This window comes from Thunnus albacares, chromosome 16, assembly GCF_914725855.1.
Source record: "Thunnus albacares chromosome 16, fThuAlb1.1, whole genome shotgun sequence".
NCBI classification, from domain to species: domain Eukaryota; kingdom Metazoa; phylum Chordata; class Actinopteri; order Scombriformes; family Scombridae; genus Thunnus; species Thunnus albacares.
In genome coordinates this window covers 24,256,144-24,281,648 of record NC_058121.1, presented here as the reverse complement: position 1 = coordinate 24,281,648, position 25,505 = coordinate 24,256,144, and the positions used below count along the sequence as shown (strand labels likewise).

The window sequence follows — 25,505 nt, the reverse complement described above, 5'->3', positions numbered from 1 at the left end:
CTGGAAAGCACTTTGAATTGCTCTGGATATGAAATATACTGTACAAATAAAGTTGCCTTGCCTTAAAATAACACCATCTTTTTCCTTATAAAATTATAATTTCTTTCTCATAACAACACAACTTTTTCTCAAAATATTAAACCTTTTTTTTTCTTTTCTTCTACAACTTTTTATACCCAACTCTACAGGTAACAATCTGTGACTGAGTCTTGACTCCAGGATCTTTTAAAACTGGTTTTACTTTACGTTACAAACTGGAGGTGTGAGAGATGTGGCTGTTTACCAGCAAGTTGCATTGTGGGAAATGTAGGATCCAGTGTTTTTTGGAGTTTGACTCATACTAGAAACTAAAAGGTAGCACATCATTTGACCATTCTTGTGAGTCCCATAACTTTATGAATGTGAGATACTAAATCACTGGAGAACGAGTGGGAATTAAAATAAAACGACTGTGAAGCAGCTGGAGGTGTTTTTCAGAAGCAGATGTTTTCAGGATTTCCAAACGTCTTGTTGTCCCAAATTATTGTGCTGAGATTTTCTTCCATAAAGACAGAAGTTTGTCTACCAGAGATAATTTTTCCTCAGTAGGAATCCTTCAGTGTGAAGGTCTTGACACACTTAAAGGACCAGTGTGCAGGATTTAGTGGCATCCAGCGGTGACTGATAACCCCTCCCCTCACTTTCAAGCGTGTAGGAGAACCTACGGTGGCCGCTAAACTCTCTAGAGTGTTTGGTTTGTCTGTTCTGGGCTACTGTAGAAACATGGCGGTGCAACATGGTGGAAGAGGACCTTCTCCCTCTGTAGATATGTATAATTCTAAGGTAACAAAAACACAACTATTTTTATTTTCAGGTGATTATACACCAATTAAAACATACTTATGAATATTATATTCCATTTCTACCAATAAATCCCTCTAAATCTTACACACTGGTCCTTTAAAGCCTGCAGAGAATCTTCTCCATGTTAGCATGTTAGCTTTAGCCCTGTAGCGTAGGAACAGCAGTCTTCTGGATTCCCAGCATGGCGTCGTAGAAACAGTCCTCGTTGATGATCGACGTCATGCTCTGGACGCTGAAGTCTCTTTCCAGCAGGCTGCTGAGGTCCAGCTGCTCTCTTCCGGAGCTCCGTCTCTTCTCGTCGTCTCTGTGCTCCGCGTCCTCCTCGCTGAAGTTCAGCCGCTGCAGCTGAGCCTCCAGGTCGCTGGTCAGGGAGCAGAGCCGGCTCCTCTTCCCCGCGGAGGAGGCGGCGTGGCTGGGCAACAGCGGCTCCGAGCAGGTGTCTCCCAGGATCAACCTGCAGCTCTCGTCCGGCTGACGATGAGGAGTCCTCTGGGTATCGGAGCGACTGCGCTGCTGCCTCCTCCTCCAGGAGCCGCCTCGCTCAGCTGTGGACAGCTTGGTCCTCCTCAGGGAGCCGGCGGGCGCTCGGTCTCTGAGGAGGGAGCGCAGGACTCGCAGCACGCCGGCCTTCGTCTCCAAACCACTGAAACACAACGACACACAGCTCAGGTCACAGAGAGGCAGACCTGACAATTATTATATCTGTTATCTGATTAGTTTTACTTCAGTAACTTTCATTGTTTTTAAAATAGTTTATTGTTTTACCTTCTTTTTTTAGAATCAGAAACAGGTTAATTGTTATTATTAAAAGTAATCATATAAAACAGAAATCTACAATATAAAATTTGTAAAATATGTTCTACAGTAAAAGCACTGTTATACAGTTTAAAATGAAGTTCAATTAATCAATAATAGTTGATAATTGATTCATCATTAAAGTCATTTAAAAAAATCACTGGTTCCAGCTTTTCAAATATTGTTTTTCTTCATCTTCTATGATAATAAACTGAATATGTTTGATGGTTTGTTGGACAAAACAAACAGTTTGAATTTGTCAACTCTGTAATTTTTCACTATTTTCTGGCATTTTTTGATTGAAACAGTTAATCAATCGATGCCACTTGAACACGTGTGAACGTGTGTATATTTTTTCATCATCTGTAAATAATAATTAATGTCATGAGGAATTATGTTTCTGTGTAACCACAAATAGACAAAGAAGGAAGATTTGGTGAACAGTGAGTCTTTTTTTCATTTTTATAAACTTTATAAATCTGTAAATGTCTCCTAGGAATTACATTCATATACAACTAAATTGTTTTCCAAATTACATTGTGTTGGCAACTGTAATCTCTGTGTAATCTCTCCCTCTATCCCTGGATTATGTTGACAGGTAATGTTTTTTTCTGTATTAAACAGAGACTGTGATCTTTCTCTAAACTTAACCTGCTGCCTGCTGTTGTGTTTGGAGTCTAAACACAACCATAAAAAGTTTCTTCTAGTAGATATCGTTCAACAAGATCAGATATTCTGGTGGAAAATAAACAACCAGGCATGTCGTCTGTGAACATTTCACTCATATGTTCAGTTTGCAACATGCCAAATACATTAATCAACAACATTTTCTCATTATGTTGTAACAAAACAAGATTCAGCAGCATTAAGAAAACATATTTGCTGTTGTGATTATATGAACCTAACTTCTAGGAGACAGATAATTAGTCACATTTCCGCAGATTAACGCAGCTACACTGACAGTCATTATTTATGCTGTGATGTTTTTACCTGCTGCACAGCTGGAACACCGTCTCCGGCCGTCCCTCCACCTCTGACCGGCAGTGAACCAGCTCCCACACACACGGCTGCTCCGAGCCTGAAAACACACACACGACACACTGCAGCTGTCAGAGCGACGCTCACCTGCTGAACACAGCGGGCTTACAGAGCGTGTGATTGGTCACTGACCTGTGATGTTGGCCGGTCTGACCTGCACTGCTGACACTGGGATTAACCAGCGGAACCTGAAGGGGTCCAGATCAGCTGAGCGGGAGCCGGTCTGTCGACAGAAAACAGATAATTATAGCAGCTTTATTGCAGAATTTAAAGTGTTTGTTGTTTCTGATCAATGTAACATGAAGATAATTACAATTTTATAGAGTTTAATTGACACCACATATAAATTAGAAGCAGGAACTTTTATTAACTATGTTTTGAAGTATAAGAATAGATAAAACAGAAGCTAATTAATGTTTTATACTGTTTTGGAAAGACAGGAATCTTTATCTTTGTGGTTTAATGAGCTGTTATTCTGTGTTTTTTATGAAAAAAATGTGTAAAATTGAAGGAAAATGCCTCATGAATTTTATAAGACAACTCAGACAAAATGAAAAAATGTCAACCTGTCCTTTAAAACCTGAGACTCACCATCCTCTTCTTCAGTTTGCTGTTCTCTCGATAAACCAGGATGACGGCTCGCTTAAACACTGAGGACACAGAAACAGTCATGTTACTCCGTTAACCTTCACAAACAAATGTGAGTTAAGTTTTATTTGACTCTGATAGTGATTCTGAGTGTTTCTGTGTCTTCCTACCGAACAGCGTGAGCTCCGGTTCTTTCCTCAGACGGCCCAGACACGGCAGCGGGTTCAACCAGACCACCGACGAATGGACCAGGAACTCCCCCATCGAGAGCTCTGTCACCTGAAGGCATATAAATAAATAATCATTATTACTGAGACTTAGTGCTGAAACATCTGGTCAGTTAATCCAAACCACAGAGAATCAAATAAACTATGTGATAATGAGGCGTTCATGAACTGTTTGCAGATACAGTACGTGGTCAGAGCTGCCCAGAATCAGACCAGTCTGATTATAATAAAATAAGTCTTAAAAAAAGGGGAGTTGGTAGTGAGACATTGGACGTGCAGGTAATATTTCATCTGTCCAGGTGTGATGATGTCACCTGTTTGTCAGGTCCGCTCTGCTCTGCAGCCAGCTGGTCGAACACGGAGCCGTAATCCTCGTAGATTTTCTGCATCTCGTTGATGTGACTCGCCACCTTCTCCATCGCTCTCAGAGCCTCTGTGTGGACACGAGGAGAGAAACGTACAAATAAATAACTACAAATAAACAAACAAACAAACAAACAACAGGTTAACAGTCTGAAGGGCTGCTGGTGTCACCTGGAGGCTGAAAGGTTCCTTACAGACACTGTATGAACTGATTCAGGGGGAGGTTTACCTGTCAGGTGTGTGTGTTAGCTGTCAGGTGTGTGTTATCGGTCAGGTGTGTGTCATCAGTCAGGTGTGTGTCATCAGTCAGGTGTGTGTTATCGGTCAGGTGTGTGTGTTAGCTGTCAGGTGTGTGTTATCAGTCAGGTGTGTGTGTTAGCTGTCAGGTGTGTATGTTATCGGTTGGGTGTGTGTGTTAGCTGTCAGGTGTGTGTGTTAGCTGTCAGGTCTGTGTCATCAGTCAGGTGTGCGTGTTACGTGTCAGGTGTGGTTTTATTAGCTGTCAGGTGTGTGTGTGTTACCTGTCAGGTGTGTATTGTGTTGTACCTGTCAGGTGTGTGTGTGTGTTACCTGTCAGGTGTGTGTGTGTGTTACCTGTCAGGTGTGTGTGTTCGGGGCTCTCGGGGTCAGTCAGGGACACCAGCTCTCTGAGCAGCAGCGGGTACTTCAGGACTCTCTGGACAGGTTTGATCAGGTACGACTCCAGCGTAGACGAGTGCTGATTGGTCGGATTTCTGGCCTCCAGGAACTGTTTGAAGGCTCCGTCCGTCTTCGCTGCAAGAACGACGTGAAGATTTAAAGGTTAAAAAGTCACAAAGGAGCAACACGATCCATCTAATCTGAATCTGAATAAATCAATGAGTGACTAGTTTAAATTGACGTTTTGCTGCTGTAAAATCTCACCTCTCTCCAGAACTTTCTGCACTTTGATGTGGTTGGCACAGAAGCCGCTGTAGAGCTTGAAGTGGTCGGCGTAGTAGAGAAAAGATCCTCCCAACGAGAAGAGCAGTTTCTGAGAGCAAAAACAGGAAGTGTGACGGACATCAACACAACTGGACACAACTTAAACCCACAGAAACACATTAATATGAGGCCGAACGTGGAGCGCTGATGAGTCACCTTGAACTGTTCGGGCGTCTCCAGGCTGCTGAAGTTCGGACAGGAAGCGATTCTCTCCTCCAACGTTTGGAGGAAAACTCTCTGGAAGTCCAACATCTCCGGCAGACTGCCGAACAACGCCTCCATCTGAAGGAGAGACGATGCTGTCAGACACATGGATCCGCTCTGACGTCTCATCTGTTACACGAGGTTAAAGGTTTTTCTCGTCTTTACGTACCTCGTCTTTACTGAGGAAGGTCTCCGTCTGCAGCGGCGTCAGGTAGATGTCAAACAGACAGACCAGATCCTGACAGAGAGACACAGAGGAACATGAGTTGAACTGCATTAAAACACTTACAAACACAATAAAAAGGAAAATACAACACATTTAAATTAAATGTTAAAACTTTATTCCTCCTGAATTAAAATTAATTCAATAAAGTGGGTAAAATAAATGTAAATTAAAATATTACTGCGGTATCACTGACCTTGACGTAGGACTTCTCCGTGTCCACCAGCTCCTCGATGACTTTACGCAGACGCTGACACACACTCAGGTGGGCGGGGCTTGTGGGCTGCAGCCCCCCCTCTCTGACGTACGGGTTCCTGGGTACGTCGGCCTCCGCCACTCGGCCTTCTGGGAAGGTTTGGTACAGCGAGTACACCCGCTCCATGTTCTGAGGGGGACACAGGTTTAGGCACAAAAACCACTTGGTTAGATTCACTTTGACAAGATTAGAGAAACATGTGTTGGGTTAAAGTTCATACTTCCTTATAGTTAAGCCACCTTTGTCGTCATGGCTACAATAATTACGTCATATACGTCATCTGAACAAGCTGCTAGATGGCATCTGTCACATCTGTAACGTTTTCGGGCGACTGACGTTACGACCTGTAGTATCGTTTCTCTTTCCAGACAAGCATTAACCAGCCGTCGGGCTGCTGAGTCAGGCCTTAAACCTGCGTTGGATTGATTTTGGGGAGGTGAAAGTTGGCCGACAGCTGCTGTGTGATCAGAGGGATCAGAGAGAGATTAACTGGTAGCGAGAGGTTTAACACCGCTGAGAAAACACAGAGCCTCCGTCTCACAGTCAGACCTCAGCGGCAGCAGCGTGAAGGAGAAAACAAAACACACGACTTTTCCTTTTATGCCTCTGCTGAGCTCTCAGTTCCCTCTGGCTCTGCAACATGAATTATAGAGCAGATATCAAGGTAACGCTTTATTTTACAGGTCCGTTTCTGGAAATGTTTTACGTAATTTGCAGGTTTTTAATGGTAAATAAAGTCGCTGCTGCTGTGTAACTGTTCATTCTTAGAGTTATAGACATAAGATTAGTATAAAATGAAAGAACCTATAAAATAGCACATTGCAGATATGAACGATGAAATCTGTCTCAAACAGAAACATGCAGCTCTTTCTCTCTCAGCCTGTTCGACCCTGAAGGAGGACGAGGTTTTAACCAACCAGCCAGCCAACCTCATTCATCATCATAATCTCTGCTGCCAGATTCTAATAAACTGCTGACAGTCTGATAAATTCAGAGCTCCAGACCGTTCGCCTCGCAGCCACACAGCTTTTAATAATAGGTGAGGATGCATCACGTTTACAGCAACACTTTTAACTTCCAGAAAGGCTGAGTTCATCTCGTCTCTGAGGACAGAATCTGATCCACTCTCTGTATTTCTCCTCAGATACACAACCTGGGATATAAACTTAAAATTTAAAGCTCTAATTAAGGCGAAAACTCCAACCGGTGCAGCACAGAACGAAGAAGTAAATGTCCAAACATGCTGCTTAAAATCACAGGGGAAACAATTCGAGAACATGTACGACTGTAAAAACTGTTCATTAAACGCACCATGATGTTATGAAACAGCAGACAGGAACATCGGAGTTAACTCTGGAGAAATAAGACTAATATTTCACAAATATGTCCAATCCAGCCCAATACACACTTACTGATAGTTATGAGCACATTGAAAGACAAAAGAAGTCATGTTATTGGCTGTTATTAATCATTAAACTCTCATTATTCATTTTTTCTGCCCTGTACGTAATTCTCAATCTGGAAGAGGAAGAAAGAAAAAGGCAGAAAACTAAAGAATCTACATGAAAAACGTCAAATGATCGAGACGTTGACTCATGCGGGACTGAAATGATCACGTGACCTCTGAACCCTTGAACATCTCAGCCTCTTAATTCTGCACAGACTGAGTTACGTGAACAGGTGAGAATGAACACATCAAATCACCAAGAATGACAGTACAGTTCCTTCACAGCGTTATCTGCCAATTCACCATCTTCTTTTAAATCACTTCTTAAAACTAATTTTTTAGTGTTTTTACTTATTTTTGTGACGTATGATGTGATATCTGATGTTGATTGTCACGCTGCAAGATGAAGACGAATTTCTACTTTTGTGCAACAAAGATGGACAATAAAGTTGTTTTGATTTGATTTTTGTGCTTTACATCTTTTTAATTATCTTCTGTCTGTTTTATGTTTTTTTTCTGCATCTTCTTTTATTCCTTTGCAATGTTTATTTTGTTTAAAGCACTTTGTAACATTGGTTCTTAGAATAAGAAATTATTATTATTATTATTATTATTATTATTACAGAAGTCAGACTTCATTTTAGTTTGCTGATCATCATTTACCATCATATTTCTTGTTTTACTGACTAGTCTACGTCCACATCCTGGTCTCTGAAAGCTGTTTTAAAACATGATCATAAGGATACTTGATAAGGCCTAAATGCCAAAAAACCCCTAAAAAACCACCACAAACGACCAGACGACCAGTTTTTACCACTAATTCGAGTCCAATCAGATGCGTTTTGACAAAAAACAAACAAACAAACAAACACGACAACATCCAGCGTCTCTCTCACTTTGTTTACCAGCAGCATGAGGCCGTCGGCGGGCCGCTGGCAGCCCAGGCAGCACGCCGCCTCATCCAGCAGCCCCGAGAGCTGCTCCACCAGGCCGACGCCGGGGAACACCTTCCCTTCTTCCTCCTCCTCATCCTCCTCTTCGTCCTCCTCCTTCTCCTCCTCCAGAATCTCCTCGTCCTCCTCCGGCGGCAGCACCCAGCACAGAGCGCCCATGGTGAAGGAACAGGACGATGGGGACGCCGGTCGCCTCCGAGAGAAGCCGCCAGAGGAGGAGGAGGAGGGGGAGCCGGTCAGGAACAACATCTACGAGTTCTCTCTGGTTCTACGAGCCGACGCCATTAATCCCCTTCAGGTCTGACTTCACAAACAAACACTCCACACTCTCCTGAAGGTGTAAGCCCAGATTAGCAGCCTGATCAGAGGTCATGTGACCCAGAAGGTGTCTGTCTGAGCTTCAGGAAGCACAAGAGGATTGTGGGAGGAGGATTTCTACAGGCAGGAGGCTGTTTCAGGGCAGGTTCCTCTTTTCAAATGATTGTTTTTTCCATTATTGATCACATACCGGTGACATGAAGACATAAAAGTATGAAAGCAGCTCCTGATGCACAGTTGCAAGACTCAACCAAACAAAGATGGCAGCTAGAAGTGACACATCCAACGAGTCATCCAAACTAAGGCTTCATTTACATTCATCATGTCAGGTGTGATCTCCTCTAATATCTCTGTGACTGTCACATGACCACCTCTCATACTAGTCATGGAGCGCTTTGCTTTAGAAAGACGGTTTGTAGCTTCTGACTTCACGTTGAAGCATCAAAGAGTTTGTGATGTTTAAAGAGTTTGTTGGATGACTCATATGAACAAACCTCAAAGAAAAAAGGCAGAAAGTTTTAAGAGAAGAATACGTTTGTTCTTACATGAGGTCTGTTTGACATGTGCTGTATAAATAAAGCTCGACTTGCTTTATTAACCTCCTCCAGAAGGTTTTTGAGATTGAATCCAACCAAGTGACTCGGTGTAAACGGGGTCTAAAAGTCAAAATACTTAAGTTTCTCATTGTCTTTTACTGATCTGACGCCTCCAGAACTTAGGATGAGTTCTTTAAAAAAAAACAACACTTTTTTCTTTGAGACCAAAAACTCAGGCTGAACCTCACCTGTCCCGGCGGTTCGGCGTGCTCAGACGTCGAAGCATCGTCAAAAACAGGAGGCAGGACGCCGTCATCGGGAGATGAAGAAGCTGTGAGATCAACACGACGAGCGGTTATAATATATTCTGTTTGGCACGTTTCTTCAGAGTAAAAAACAAAGACATAAAACAGAGTAGCTGCAAAAATACTCGCTCACTAAATCAAAGTCCACAGGAGGGAAATGAGGGATATATACAGCAGAATGAAGCAGAGACGTCATGATCATCTAATCACGTTCATATGTGTCAAGATATCCTGAGATATATGAATATGAAGAGGCAAACAGCATGTTAGACTTATACTGTATTTCATTGTTGATGGTAAACAGCAACATCTGCTTCTGTGTGCTGTTTTTAACTATTCTTCCTTGATTTAAATGTAAAAACTGTAATAAAACGTAATAAAACAAAACCTGGATGATGTTTGTCGTACCTGTGGTCCAGACCTGGAGGCCGGGAGGAGGAGGAGGAGGAGGAGGAGGAGGAGGAGGAGGCGGCTGCTGGCAGGGGTCAGCGGGGTCAGCGGGCTCCTCGTGGTCATGTGACTCCTCTCTCCTGAGCAGCAGCTGGAGCTTCTGGTGGCTGAAGAGACTCTGCATCAGATCCAGGTCCAGTCCGGATACGGCGGCCCCGTTCACGCTCAGGATCTCGTCTCCTGCCCTGAGGCCTGATGGGTAAACAGAAACAACCGTAAAGGTCATGGAGCGATCATCGAGCTGAACCACTGTAGGGTTGTTTGTTGACGTCAGATGTTTTACCTTCTCTGGCGGACAGACCCAGCGGGTTGACCTCGCTGACGTAGATGTGACTTTTCCCCGCTCCGTCCACATGACCCGTCACCGCAAACCCTGCAGCGTCACAGTTGAGGAGAAAACAGGTGAGTCTGGGTGCTTTTTCTTTAAATTTTATGAAAATATTCCACCATTTTTGAACTTGAAAGCATTTTAAAACCCAACATAGACTCTCCTGAGATGTCAAACTCCAAACTCTGCTACGAACAGAGTTGAAATTCGTCCTGAGAGGTTTGAAACTAGTCCAACTTCTAATTTAGTTTGACCTTAAAACCTCGGCCGCTGAAGTTATTTTCTCACCAAAGTCCTTCACGGCGTCGGGCCGACAGACGTTCAGAGTGAAAATACAACCGGCTGAAAGCTGCTGCTCATCGCACACCTGAACGACAGACACAACAAGAGGAGACGTTTCATCATTTCATCACTGAGGGTTGAATTAAATGTGGTTTAGATTGAACATCAGCTGATCACAACTCTTATCAGTCTATTTTATTTAGTCTGCAGACATTTTTAACTTCAGTTTGTCAGTGTTTCAGATTTCTGTACAGTCTGAAGACACTTTTGTCATTTTTTTGAAGACAACAACATGTCAAAACCAGCAAAAAAAGAAAAAGAGGAAAACAATAAACCACAAACAACTCTTGCAATAAAATTAATAAAAATACTAAAACTATATAAACATATATAAACAAGCATTTATTCTGTAGATTAATGAACATTTTAGTGGATGTACTTAAAAAAAACTGTATTATTTTACGTCTTTCCTCCTTTTGAAATGTGTTTTAATGTTTTAACTTTTGTTTAAATTTGCTGCTCTTTTCTTTTTTAAACAAACACAATAAAAACACAAACAGACAATAACAGACATTAAACTTTGAGCTTCATTTAATGTATGAAAGGTTTTATAAATAAACTTTATTATTATTACTACTACTCGATCACACTTTTTCATTTAAGTTCTGTACATGAAGTTTGCAGACTCAGTGGATCAGATTCAGTCCTGATGTACAAAAAATATGTTTTAATTCTTAAACCTTCATCAACTGATCATCATCACTAATATTATGGTCGTCTGGTTTGTGTGCAGTCAGAGTCATGCAGTGAACTCACCTGCAGGGCTGCAGGACGGCCTGCAGGAGGCGCCGCCTCCCTCTGTTTGGACACACAGTCCAGTCTCTGGAGGAGGAAACACATATTTTATATAAAAAAAAGTCAACAGGCAAGTTTTGTTTTCAACATGAGAAAGAAATAAAAATAAAAACAATAAAACAATTTAATTAAACTTTTTTTTAAAAAGCTCAAAGTTTGTTTTATGTGTTTATTTGTTTATTTTACTGTTTTTTTTAAAATATTATTTTATATATTTTGGGTATTTTAAGCGCTTTGTCACATTGTTTTAAAATGTGCTTTATAAATAAAGTTTATTATTATTATTAAAATATTATGTTTTTATCAAAAGTCAATATACAGAGTTGATAAATCCAAACTACAAGATGATCAAAACAAAAACACAAAAACAAAATATCTAAATCTCAGATTCTTTCTTGAACTTTATCCAAACATGTGAACACACCGAAGTGTTTTCTTGCTCCAAACTGCAGGAAAACATGAGATGTGACACAAAATGACATAAAATAAAGACTTGATGATCGATTCTACCACAGGTGTGATAAATGCTGCTCTGTGATTGGCTGAAAGATGTCTGTTTAAAATCAGAGAGGAGTCAGCTGGAGAGGAGAGAGTCAGCAGCAGGACACAGAGGAGGAGGAGGAGGAGGAGGCGTCACGTCGAGAGGAAGACGAGGAGCAAAAGAAAAGGTCATGTGACAGCAGGAGGAGAGGTCATGTGGAGTGGAAAAGAGGTGGGGGGGGGGGGGCGGAGTCATTTTCTGCCTCTATAGGAGGATTAAGACCAAGGAACAAAGGAATTCTGGGAGAATAAAAGGCTCTCGGACCTTTTAATCCTCCTCCTCCTCGCAATGAGACAGCTGTCCAGCTAACCAAACACCCTCCTCTTCTCTCCTCTCGTCTTTCTCTCCTCCTCGGGGGGGTTAAAGGTCAACTGGTGGCAGCAAACTCTGAACTACAACATCACGAACCTCTACAACAAGCTGCAGCCTTTAAACCAAACAGCGAGCGAGTCGCATCATGTGAAACGCGTCAATAATCGTCTCTTTAATTCTGTCCTTGTTTCTGTAGTTTGTTGCAATGATGCGAAGAATTATCTGCTTTTGTTTTTCTGAATATTCAGTATTTATTACGCACCAGGCTGGAGTCACGGCAGTGTGTTAATGAGGTGGACAAAATATTAGGAACACTTCAATATAACCCACTCCGGTACTCCACACCACTCACTACGACCTCAGTAATAAACATAAAGTAGAATTATCACCTTTCTGACAATGTAGAAGCTTCATAAAAGTAGAATTTATGGCAGAGCTGTTGTGTTGGATTGCATTCGATTGCACAGGCGTTCCTAATAAAGTGCTCGGATTTCATTTAAAGAGAAAACTAAAATGTGAATAAAGAACAGGAGCCAGCAGCTACTCTACTGTAAAACTCTATAGGATCTAAATAAAGTTGTGTACAAATTGGCGTAAAACATAAATATGACACTGAGCTCCTCCAACTGGAAATCGACTTCCTTCCTCTTGCTCATCATATAATGACAGTAGAATAAAATAAAGTGTAGACTGTACCTCAGAGCTGCAGACGGCGGTGTGGTGAGCAGACGAGGTGACGGTTTGACTCTTGAAATCCTAAAACAAAAAGAAAAAAAACGCAGCGAGTGAAGTCATGACTCAGTACAAAACTAAAAATACACACTTCACAGTCTATATTTATACTTAATTAAAAACTGTTCTGTCAAGGAACAAAAAAAAACAAGACTTTGATACTAATTCTGTCCCCCGAATAAAAACCAAAATTAGCTTCGGGGCATCATGAGAGAAAAAAAAAAAAAAAAAAAAAACGAGGGGTTTGAGCTGTGCTGAAATTACAGGTTTGTGAAGTTGGAGCAGTAATCAGAGCGGAGGAGCTGCAGTCAGCCTGGAGTCTGAGGACCACCAGAGAGGCATGAACACATCATCATCATCATCATCATCATCATCATCATGAAAACACTACAGACTTCTTCTGAATACAGGCAGCAGGAAGATCCAGCCAACACTCAAACAAAACATTTTTATTTATACAGACTAGACTGGAAATATAAACTCACACATACTTCCACTTCTAACATGTTGAGCATGTTCATGGCGCCACCATGTGGTCACTTATAAAGCATTTAACACTGCGGATAATAACTGAAGATGTTTTTTTCTGTGGATTTGCACATTTTTCGCTTCCTACTTTTAAAAAAAAATGACACCCAATCTTCACCGAACGTGGTTCGTACCTTATTTGGATGAAACCAAACACAACCTCTGCTTTTGTTTTTGGATTGTTTTTAGACTGTTTGTCTGTAATTGGTTACAGAGCTGAAGGTTTGGAACGAGCGTGCAGACGTTACTTTTTTCATTGTAATTGGTTACCAACATTTGTTAACCTGGTAAACACAAAACACTCCATAAAATGTCAGAAAAACGGTGAAAAAAGTCGATCGAATGTTTGCCAAAGACCCAAGATGACGTCCTCAAAGATGTTCAGTTTACTGTCACTGAAATGTTTCTGAAGTGTTTCATTAATTATAATTACAGCTTCTCATTTGTAAGAACAAGAATGTGTTATTACTTCTTTCAGAAGTGACACAAACTGTTTAATAACTTTAAAAAAAAAAAAAACCCAACCCAAGCATGAAGAGTAGTTGATGTAAACGGATGAGTTATACTGTCAGACACCCTGTGAGTCACATAATAGACACCAGCTGAAACTTTTATCCAGGAAGGTTTCTTGTGTACAAAAACCTTTCTGACAGTTGGTTTTTCTGGCAGGAATGAAGCGTTTTGCAGTAACGAGCAGAGAGCCAGGAGACTGTCTGGTAACTGTGTGGGCCGTCTGCATTTCTCTCCTGCAGAGACGATGCAGCGATTAACTCCACATGTCCCTCTGCGATGCGACAGAGCAGACTGTCTCTGTGGGCCGGGACTGACTGGAAACCTCGGATCCGATCTGAGAACCGATCCGCACTGGGATCCGGCTCACAGAATTACATCTGACCGGTCTCAAACCTACATGTTCAGCCTGTTCTGTTTGATTTCAGCAGGACTCAGAGGAAGCTTTGTGTTTTCAGCCTTTGCAGGGATTCGATCTCATTCAGAAACAGGAGCGTCAAGTTCTTCCACACCAGACTGGGAGAACCGTTTCTTTATGGAGCTGGCTTTGTGCACGGGGGAAAGTGTCATGTTGAAACAGGAAAGAGACAAACACAAACTGTTGACACAGCTGTAAGAGCGTATTGTATGATGTCGCATTAAGATTTCCCTAAAGCCGCTGATATACTTGCTATTAACCAGGCGTTCTTCGTTCTTTGGGAGACTTGGTTGATCATGTCTTCAGGATTTAAAGCTGCATGAAATAATGCAATTCAGCAGAAGACCGATGTCAGTATAACAAAGCAACGTCCGCAACAGACTCAGATCACCACAACAACAGCAGAAACTCAGAGAAACTCAGAGTGCATTTATCTGATGTAACCATGCAGCTCTGCAGGGACACAGACATCACCATGATGTCACTGCTGCTCCTTCTTCTGCCCTAATCTCACCATGGTTTCTGTTTCTGTTGTGCAAAAGCATGTGTTGGTAAAAAGCAGGTATATCAGCACTGTGAGGTGCTTTTTTAAGTTATTCACGCTTTCAAAAATATGATCTTTTCACCCTGAAAATCGTGCATAGTCCTGAGTTGTGACAGTAGTCGTCCTCTCAGGCTGCAGGTACAACCAGTTTCCCTGTTTGTAGCCTGAGAGGCTGAACCCAGGGCAAAGAAAGTCCATAAAGATTATTACTGTGAGCTCACAGTCATAACTGTTTGGAGAGATTTTAGTGAGTAACTCCAACTGCAACTATAAAAGTGTGAAGGACATGTTCACCTCATGTCTAATGGGAGTTATGTCCTTGACAGGTTGTACAAAAATTGGGATTTTCTCTAAACTTGCAGCTACTGATCGTTTAGCTTATCTGTAGGATGAAGTAAACTACCGGCTGGCTGCATATTCAGATCAGAGCGGGATTGTCGGCTTCCAGCCAAACTTTGGACACAAACTGCAGAAACATCTGGCTGCTGCTGCAGGAATGTTCTCACACTGGCTGACCAAACCGATCCACAGTGTCCACATACTTATGACCGTGAAGTGCGGACCAGGAGAGATGACGGAGAGCGAAATGTATTAACTATAAAACTGTGTTTACACTGAGCGAGAGACTCAGAGCTCGTGTCGTATACAGAGGCGTGCACACAGCGTCTGCAGCTGCAGCGAGAGGAGACGACAGATTTATCCTCCTCTGGACTTTCAGAGTACTAAAATAGCTCGCTGTTTATCAAGAGGGGGCCTCCAGGAGCCGAGCATGATGGGAACTTCAGCTGGCTGATGATAGTTAGTTGTGTAAAGAGAGGCCAGAAATCAGCCTCGCAAAGACAGATGAGAACATGTGAGATCAGTTTAATGTGGAAAACAAACACTGACAATCAGCAGCTGTGAGATCCACCAATCGGGGAGCGTTTAGATGATGACATCAGCTACTATTAAAACAAGACTTTATAAAATGAAACATGATTCCGCACATGCACATGTTTGTCTCCTCAGACTTGTTCAGGAGCTGATGTTTGTGCTGATTTCGGAGAATTTTTACAGCTGACATGTTTTTTCTGTTTGAAAACTGGCCACAAAGACCAACGAAGGGCTGCAACTGATGATTATTTTCATTATTGATTAATCTGTTGGTTATTTTCCTGATTAACCTATTAAATGTTTGGTCAATAAAATGTCGATCACTGTTTCGCAAAGCCCAAGATGACGTCCACAACTCAAAGATATTTACTGTCATAGAAACTAAAGAAACCAGAAAATTACATCACATTTAAGAAGCTGGAATCAGAGAATTTGGAAATTTACTTCTTAAAAGATAAAAGAGTTAATCAATAATCAAAATAGTTGCAGATTAATTCGATAGTTGGCAACTAATCAACCAATGATCAGTGGCTTTATCCAATCATGTCAGTCATCTGTGGTCGAATACAAAATGAACCTTTTCACAAGACAACGCAGAAACAGTCTGGCTTTGTGATGAATAGTTTGACTAAACAAAGTGGACTTTACTCAGCTGTGAACTGGATAAAAGCTCCAGAAAAAGCTACGACAGTAAGTGGAGACTTAAGATCTTTTTGTCAAAACTGTTGTTTCTCAAACTACTTCTACTTCTTTCTAACTCCACACAATCACACCCCCAGATTTCTTTTATTTTGAAACTTGTAGTCTTCAGCCCCAATTGATGCTGACTCAAATGACATCATCAGTGACATCATGAGCTCCCTCTGGAGACACAAAAGGCTTTATATGACTTTTTACAAACAAGACGCAACATTATGGTTTAAATCAAATAAAATTCTTCTGTTAATAATTGTGTTTATTTGACAAAATGCAGTGAAATTATCTGATTTAAATGACCTTTGAAACAAGCAAAAGTCTTGCAGTGTGTCGTGTTACCTGAGACGCAGAGTGTCTGCCGTCCCTGCAGCGTCTGTTCAGCCCGTCCAGAGTCTTCAGAGAGGACAGCAGGCCCCGCCTCCTCAGGTTTCCACCTGACAGACGCCGTCGCCGCAGGGTCGCCTCGTCTCGACTGCACACCTGAGAGAGAGAGAGAGAGAGAGAGAGGAGGTCAGGAGGCACTTTGAGACTCAACCTATAATCCCGTCTGACTCTTTGGTCGTCTCCGTTCTTACCAGAGCGTGGAAGGAGGACACCGAGAAGACTCCCAGCCGTCCCAGCATGCTCTTGGAGGGCCGGCTGGCCACGGCGAGGAGGCTCTTGGGGTTCGGGAGCTCGCTGCCCTGCAGGCTGGACAGGTAGCACCGCAGCCGGAACAGATCCAGGTTCAGTTTCTCCAGGTTCTGCTCCCACTGCTGGATCTGCACACAGAGTCATTTAAGGTCAGTGATACTGTTGATAAACCAGGATCTGATCCATCCAACAAACCTTTCTTTACTCACACAGAACACCTTTTGTTTGTCTTGTGCTCGACCGCATCGTCCTGATTCTATATTTAAATCCGTTTACAGCTACAGGTGGGTTACTTTACCACAGATGACAGAGGCTCAGATAAACTCCTCATCATCGTCTTCAGCTGCTATCATGAGGTAACAACAAAGAGCAGCAATTTACTCTCTATCAGCCTTTTAAGCTCTGAGTATTACCTCATCGATGTGACCTTGTTGTTCACTTCAGTCGAGGCTTCAGGTTTCCTGCTCAGCTTTGCAAACATGGACAGACACATGCTGACATACCGTCATCTTAGTTATCAGTTTATTAGGTTCAACTGCAGCTAAAACTAATAAATCCTCCCTTCATTAAGGTCTAAAAGCTCCTAATATAACTCATGACGTCATAGCTGCCACTACTTCTACTCTGTTGCTGCCGCTTGTTTTGTTTTCTCCTCTTTGTTGTAATGAAGCTGTGAGTTATTTTGTCCTTCAGCGTGAGATTATCACCAATCACCAGTCTTATCTAACATCACCAGAGACGACCGACGAAAGGAATTCCTCCTCCTCCCCCTCTTCTTCTTCTTCTCCTCTCCTCTCTCCATCCTGTCCTCCCTTTCATCTCCCTCTCCTTTTAATTCCCTCTCCGACTCTTTCCCACGCCACTTCAAGAACACAAACATGGACTAGGGTTGAAGAGACGTGGACGTTCGTATCTAATAATGAAAAAAACACAACTGAATTTTCCCTCCTTCTCCTTCTCCTCTGCCTCCTCCCTCCCCCCCTCTCTCTCTCTCTCTCTCAGAGTTAATGTGTAATTGAATATCGAGTACACTGAGATTAGCCTCTAATCTACAGTCGGAGGACGTCTGACTTCAAACTGCAGCTCTGGGATCAGTTTCACAGTTCAGAGAAAGAGATTAACCAGCTGCTGAACGACATATTTCTCTCACAGCTGGCAATATTCAAGCAGGGGAAAACCTATCAGATACTAAGAACAATTAGACTCTAAATCGCTGCTTTTACATCATGTGAACAACAGCTGTTTACTAATTAACTAAATCTCTGATGCAGCTGCTTGAATTTAGCAAATATTCCACAAACCAAAGACTATGATACTACATAGATACTACTATGATCACTACATAACTGATGCTAAAATCACACGACATCATGTTTTTATTCTGCACAATTCTGGCAGTTTGAACCATTAGCTAAGTGTTGAGGCACCGTGCCACGTTCACATCATATCAGAGTTGCCGTAATTTCCAGTTTCTGACTCGTTTATATCGTTTATCTCAACATTTATGCTGTAATCTCGATGGGAAAACTGGGATTTTTCTAACTAGAACTGGTGCTGTTTATTATTATTACTATTATGTGTGTCTGTTTTTTGCAACTGTGCATTTTTTTGTTTGTTTTTGTGTTTTTTTTTATTATATTGCATGACCTTATTTATATATTTTTGTATGGATATTCTGTTTTCTATTACTCTGGGAGGGTTAGTAGGGTTTTTTCACCCCTACAAAACAAAACAAAACAACAAAAAAAAGGTTTTAAAAGAAGGAAACTGGGAATTTTCTGAGCACCCTGGTGTGTTTTTTTGTTTTTTATGTCATATATAGACGGTGCCAGTAGAGAGATGACAGAAAACAAAGGTTCCAGTCTGACTCGAACCCCCCAACTCGACGCATAATTATACACAAATGTCTGAAAAACCACACAAACACGGACGCCTCGCATCAGCCAGAGTCGGTCGTTAAAAGGTAATTAAAGTCAGATTTTAATCCTCACACGACCAACTCTGCAAAACAACTGACTGACTTTTTCCACTTTTGCTGTTGAATTTTAGCCAAAAGAGAAATCCTGACTAAATGGTCACTGTGGGATTCAGCCTGTAACATCTCATGTGGTCGTAAAAAACACTTCAGTCAGGTGATCAAACCCTCGGCCGTCACTCGGCTGCTGGACGGTGTTTTATTTCTCACTCTGGCTGTTTTTGGTGAGCCGCTGGTGTTTCTCTGGTGCTGCTGCTGCTGCTGCTGTCACCGCCTCAACATTTTGGTTCGTGATATCACCTCAGCAGCCTCATCTGACTCCGTCGTTAGCGGGAAACAAGCGTTTGTTGTTTCAGGCTGCCGGTAACAGCCCTGACACATCTGGAACTGATATTAAGACTCCACGTGAAGTTTTTTTTTTTCTGCTCTGCAGCTGCCAGAACATCCAGGCTGCAGGCTGTTTGTTACGTAATGATTTCTGCCGTTACAGAACGAGTTTCCTCTCTGGCTCTCAGAGCTGCTAACGTCTTTATAAGATCCCCTCCGCACTGCTGCTGCTGCTGCTGCTGCTGGTCCTGCTCAGGCAGGTGCTGCTGGGCTGAAAATCTTCCAGTGAGGTGGTTTTATTGAGCTTGTTTCCGTTTGAGATGCTTTTGTTTTCAGGACAACACAAAAAACGTTTGACATATTTGACTTCTTCTGTTGTGTTTCATGGAATTATCTCACCTGCGTAGACAGAAATATGTCTTGATCGGAAGAAAAATAAGACATTTAAGTCAAGAGCTGCAACGATTTCTGGATTAATTGACTGACAAAAAATAACCAGAAACTACTTTGCTGTCATTGTTCTCTCATTGCTGTTATTTTCAAGCAAAAATGCCAAAAATGATCTGGTTCCAGCTTCTCAAATGTGACAATTTGTCTCATTTTCTTTGTCATATATTGAATATTTTGAGGTTTTGGACTGTTAGTGAGACAAAACAAACAAATTGAAGACATCGCTGCTGTGTCTGAGAAACTGAAAGACATTTTTCACTATTGTTTAACGTTTCATAGACTAAACAATTAATCAAGAATCTGCAGATGATGAATCGATAATGAATATAAGTTGAAATTTTTACAGTAAACTCATCCAGACAGAACAAGATCATTAGTTTGCAGGATGTCACTGAGATTTAGACACTTTATTTTTCACTTTACACAGTCAGAAGAGACAGTTAGAAGCGTATTAGGCAGGAGAAGTGCATATTCTATTGCCTACTGATGATTTTCATTCTATTTTCACGTTTTTTGATAAATCGATTATTTATTTTTGTTAATAAAATGTCAGATAACAGTGAAAAATGTCTTATTTTGTTCGACCAACAATCCAAAACTCAAAGAAATTCAGTTTGCAATGATAGAAAGCTGCAAATTCTCACATTTAAGAATATTTTAGGAATATTTTTTCCTTTAAAAGAGTTGAAAAAGTCGCTGAGAACACCTGAATATGAGACAGGTGCATCAGAGGACAACACAACTTCCTCCTGAAAATGACTTAAATCACTGCTCCATTATGAAAATTGTTGCAGATTAATTTTATATTGAACCTGGGATTGAACCTGTGACCTCGGCAGAAGACGACATAAAAGTCAGTGAAACATCTCCTCTGAGGTCGTTGATGTCACACTGACCTGGCTCTCCACCGCCTTCCTGTTCTTCTGCTCCTTGATGACGGACAGCTGCAGCTCGGCCATCTTCTTCATCTTCCCGTCCATGTCGATCTTGTGCAGCAGCGAGCGGCTCTGGCAGCGCAGGAGACGCAGCGTGTCCTCCTTCCCCTGACGCCTGGCCAGCAGCGAGGCGCTCGCCGAGTGGATCGCCGTCACCCAGTTCTCCAAATCCGTCTGGCTGGTGGCCTGGACGGGAGGAAGAGACAAAAAATGTGTTTATTTTTTTCTGTTTCAAAGCCGCATCGAGTGTCAACATCCTCTTAAACTAGACTAGACATAGATTCCAGAGATGTTTTTGAAGGTTTTTTTTATATTTATTTTGGTCTGCAGTTCATTACAGAAACATCCAGGCAAACAAATACCACACAGAAACACAACATAAAGGTTTCTGCATGTTGAAGCTTCACCGTGTGATGTCAAGAAGTAACATCAAACAAAAAATCACAATAATCCTTATTAGGGCTGCAACTAACCAGAATTTTTATTATTGATTAACCTGGCGATTATTTTCTTGATTAATTGATTAGTTGTTTGGTCCATAAAATGTCAGAAAACGGTGAAAAATGTCCATCACTCAACCCAAAGATGTTCAGTTTACTGTCATAGAAAACTAAAGAAACCAGAAAATATTCACACGTGAGGAGCTGGAATCAGAGAATTTGAACATTTTCCTCTTAAAAAATGAGTCAGATTATGAAAACGGTTGGCGATTAATTTAACTGGCAACTAATTGATTAATCAACTAATCATTGCAGCTCTAATCCATATCACAATACCAATGAGGCATGCTGATCACATATTATTTCTCTCAGTAAGTTGTCTTTAAAGATCCCCTCCAGACGTGCTTTAACATGTATAAAAACACCCGTTTGATAGGAAATTTAACTTTTTGTGCAAAAAATATAACTTCCTAGTCCTGTCTGATGGCATCTTTGTTTACTTTTTATTGTTCCTGGATGTTACCACGTCAACACTGAGACGTTTTTTCTCAAGTTTTGTGACTTAAGTCTGGTCTGCAGCTCTGGTAGATTCACTGTATTTGTTCAAATCAAAGTCTGATGGTTGGTATCGTTGGTGGTTTGATGGTTGGTTGATTGTTGGCATCATCACTAACTGATACTTAAAAAGATGTTTACGATTCATGTTTGTATGTAAACACAACATCCAACATGCTGTATATCTGACATATGTTTGTGTCCACCTGATGAATGTAAGTCCATTATTGTCTCTTCTTTTAGCTCTGGTTTGGTCTCCACCACGATATCTGTCTCTTTAGTTGCGAGATGTTCCACTTTCTTCACCAGATCGTCTCTAACTTTCAAACAGGAAATCTGCCGCAAAACCAAACCTAGAAGCTAAAAGAGGCTAAAAAAGCTTCTGTAGAGCTGCAGAGATCTTATTGATATGAACATATTGATATGTTCCACCAATAAAATTCAGGTTTCTATCAGGTGTTACAGACTTTAATGATGGGAAACGTTTTAATAAGATCTAGAACTGCAACAATTAGTCAATTAATCGATTAGTTGCCATGTATTTAATTAATCACAGACTATTTTGACAACCGATTAATCGTTTTGAGTCATTTTTTAAGAAAAAATCTCTGATTCCAGCTTCTTAAATATGAATATTTTCTGGTTTCTTTAGTCCTTTATGACAGTAAACTCAATATCTTTGGGTTGTGGACTGTTGGTCGGGACAAAACAAGACATTTGAGGACGTCAACTCAGGCTTTTCGATATTTCTCATCATTTTCTGACATTTTATGGCCCAAACAACTAAATGATTAATCAAGAAAATAATCAACGGATTAATTGATAATGAAAATAATTGTTAGTTGCGGCTCTAATAAGATCTGAGCTGAAAAACGGAATGTTTCCTTCAAGAGCAAAACACAAGGGAGACCTGAACAGCTTGCATTTCATGACACTAACAGGTGTTTTTGTTTAGAAGGAAACATGTCGGAGGATTAACCGGTTCATTGTCGGGGTCATTGTCGTAAAAACGAACATTTGTTGCAGTAATTAGCCGGGTGTCGTGACTCCCATTACGGGGTTTTCACCCTCCGTCTTCAGCTCCTTTCAGTGCCTGACAAAAGCTCCTCGACGCCTCAGCGCTATCCCCCCCTTCCTCCTCCTCCCCCTCCTCCTCCTCCTCCTCCTCCTCAGGGATCCATGGAGACGTGGTGTAGATGAACCTCGCTGTGATTTGTGTGTCAGCAAACACACTCTGCAGCCGAGAGCAGTGAGAGTCACTCAGGGAATAAAAAAAAGTGCTTTCTGAGCTCGTAAAAAAGTGTGAGGAGGAAGATCACAGAGATAAGTGTTCCCCTGTTGAAGTGGAATCACGGGTCAACAACGCTGCAGGAAATGTGTTGCATCTATTTTACGAGAGTGGTGACCTTTGACCCTCTCCCCTCCTGCTTTTTGCGGCTCATGATTTTGAGAATCGAGGAATTAATCTGGATGGACGAAGTTTATTAAGAAGCTAAATGTCATAAATGTAAATACATACAACTGTCTTCTAAACTATTTTCATTCAACTTAAAGGAATACTCTGGAGCTGCGACTCATGATTATTCACGATTGATAATCTATAAAATGTCAGAAAATAATGAAAAACTCCTGCTATAATGTCAAAGAGCCATCTTTAAATGTCTTGTTTTTTCCGACTAACAGTTCAATGTCCAAAGATATTCAGCTTGTTATCATGTATTGCACAGAAAAGCATCAAATCCTCACATCTGAGAAGCTGAAACCAGCAAATGTTTGCTTAAAAAAACGACTAAAACATTTATTCTATTATTAAAAGACTTGCCAATTAATTTTCCGTCGATCAACTATTTGTTGCAGCTCTAAAATAACAATACTGTAAGGGGAAACTGTTAGTCTAGCTCCATCAAAAAGAAAAAAACAGACAACTCCTGATTTAGTTTGTCTGATTTACATGTTGTATCTATTGAATCAGAAGTATTGATACAGTATTAATAATCTAATGATGTCATATATAATAATATATCAGTCAGAGGGACCAAACCACTACTTTTACTGCAATACTTTAACTACATCAAGCTCATAATACTTACGTACTTTTACTGCAGAGGGGTTTTTCATGCAGGATTTTTACTTGTAATGGAGTGTTTTTACATTGTTGTATTAGTACTAAAGGATCTGAATACTTCTTCCATCACTGCTTTTTTCAATTAAGTTTTTAAGGAAAGTTTTTTTCTGGTTCCAGTAACTGAAAGATGGGAAAAACCCAAAACATCTCTTCATCTCTTCACGGCAGACGCTACAATCGTGTTTTGTTCAGTCTAATAGACAAAAGCTAAACCTCGTATTCTGCTTTTAACTGAACAGATTCAGTTTAGTCAAAACAGCTGTTCTTTAGTTTTGTCTTATTTTTCTTTTGTCTTCTGGTCAAAACTCGTTTGTCAGCTCGTCCTCACAACAAAAACCACAGTACGGGTCTAAAATTAAAAACTATAGTTACGTTTAACAGCTGTAGTAATTACGACCTGGGACGCTGGCTCTGGTTAATCTGCTAGGAGTAGTTAGTAAAAGTTTGGGGCCTATAAATCACCTTATATTGACGTCGGCTGACGACAATATAAAGTGACTTGACAAGATGATATAGCCTTATTACGAGGAGGCGGGTAGATAGTTAGGTGGCAAAATGTGGACTTTTCTGCACGAGACCACTGCTCACTTCCTGTTTCCAACCGCCAGTTGAGACGTTTTTTTTTTTTTTTTTTTTTAAAAACCGTCACATTGTGGTATTTACTGTTACCATAACGATGAAAGTTGTGTAAATTTAAGGAAGTAAAAACCACATTTCAAGTGATCATTTAAACCCAAACCATGATCTCTCTCTAACCCTAACTAAGTGGTTTTTGTAATTACAGCGTCGTCACACCGTAAAACATAATTATTCTAAATGGTTTTGGATAAGCGGCATATTACGCTCCTATTGGTCGTTGTGGAGTGCGTTACTACAGCCGCTAGATGGCGTAAACGTCACCATAGGTCGTTTTTTGCCGGCTAAATTTTGTACCTATACTGTTGCAATTATGAGGATGTGTTGCATTTGTAGGACTCTGCAACTACAATCCACTTTCTTCTCGTTGCCCCCCCTCCCCCTCCCCCCCCTCCATCTTTCCTTCAGTGATGGTGGTGTAGAGCTGGCAGCACAGGCAGGAAATGCCCACACCAACATGGTAATTACTAAGTAAAACACATGCAGAGAAAATCGTAAAATGTGCTCGCGGCTCTGTGCATGTTTGTGGCGAAGCTGATGGAGAGAAACCACAGCCTCCTAAAAAACACTACGAGCCATTCATTCACACTGTTCTGGGGCAGTAATGACAGAGTGTGATGGGAGAAAGAAACACAGCCAGCAATCAAAAGACAGATAATCACGAGAAAACAAGAGGATTCAGAGTCACAAAGAATGGGACGAACACTTCCCGTAAAAATCACTGTCGCTCCACACAGAAATGTGAAAAATGCCGCAGGACCAGAGCTATTTACAGAAACAAGAGATTAAATTTATTCTGGTTGTTTGTGAATCATGTCTCTATGTGTGTGTCTTCATTTCTCAGGGATGATTTTATAAAGTCTTCCTGGTGGATTTTAGGATATCAGAGTCACCTTTAACACACCAATAACTTTAATTCCTCACATTTTCACCACAATATGGCAAAAAAAGAGACTAAAATAGCAGAAAAAGTAATTAAAAAAAAGCTCTTTTTGTGTGTTCCAGCTGTGTGCGAGTGGTCGTCTCACCTGGAAAAGGTAGACGTCTCCGTACGAGTTGCTCAGGCAGAAGACGTGTTCCTTCTTTGGGTGTTCGGGGACGGCCTGGACGATGCTGTCGTCGGCCAGCAGAGCGTAGCGAGGAGAAAGCTCCTGCTCAGCACCGCCGCTCTTCCCGTACGTCTCGTAAAACAGCAGAGAGCAACCTGAGGGGGCAGAGGGAGTTATTTCCTCTTATATTAACACCTCTAAATCATACATTATCTTTTTGGAGCCATGGGAATATTCCCTTTATTAAAACCC

General features: G+C 41.3%; 1 protein-coding gene across 2 annotated transcripts in view; it reads right to left on the bottom strand.

Moving 5' to 3' along the window:
* Positions 1-906: 906 nt before the first annotated feature.
* The window catches only part of LOC122999636 (rho guanine nucleotide exchange factor TIAM2), a 69,410-nt gene continuing 44,811 nt past the window's right edge, over positions 907-25,505 (bottom strand). For both annotated transcript variants that reach the window (XM_044376710.1, XM_044376712.1), the window contains 21 exons: positions 25,233-25,408; positions 20,410-20,634; positions 16,704-16,889; positions 16,468-16,608; positions 12,524-12,583; positions 10,936-11,001; positions 10,126-10,204; positions 9,793-9,882; positions 9,468-9,701; positions 9,003-9,085; positions 5,441-5,629; positions 5,191-5,259; positions 4,974-5,099; positions 4,758-4,866; positions 4,449-4,628; positions 3,806-3,924; positions 3,435-3,543; positions 3,268-3,326; positions 2,809-2,899; positions 2,629-2,716; positions 907-1,486 (listed from right to left, as the gene is read on the bottom strand). In XM_044376710.1, the coding sequence (XP_044232645.1) occupies positions 982-1,486; positions 2,629-2,716; positions 2,809-2,899; positions 3,268-3,326; positions 3,435-3,543; positions 3,806-3,924; positions 4,449-4,628; positions 4,758-4,866; positions 4,974-5,099; positions 5,191-5,259; positions 5,441-5,629; positions 9,003-9,085; positions 9,468-9,701; positions 9,793-9,882; positions 10,126-10,204; positions 10,936-11,001; positions 12,524-12,583; positions 16,468-16,608; positions 16,704-16,889; positions 20,410-20,634; positions 25,233-25,408 (2,984 nt within the window). In that variant the 3' untranslated portion in view covers positions 907-981. The remainder of the gene's footprint in view (positions 1,487-2,628; positions 2,717-2,808; positions 2,900-3,267; positions 3,327-3,434; positions 3,544-3,805; positions 3,925-4,448; positions 4,629-4,757; positions 4,867-4,973; positions 5,100-5,190; positions 5,260-5,440; positions 5,630-9,002; positions 9,086-9,467; positions 9,702-9,792; positions 9,883-10,125; positions 10,205-10,935; positions 11,002-12,523; positions 12,584-16,467; positions 16,609-16,703; positions 16,890-20,409; positions 20,635-25,232; positions 25,409-25,505) is intronic.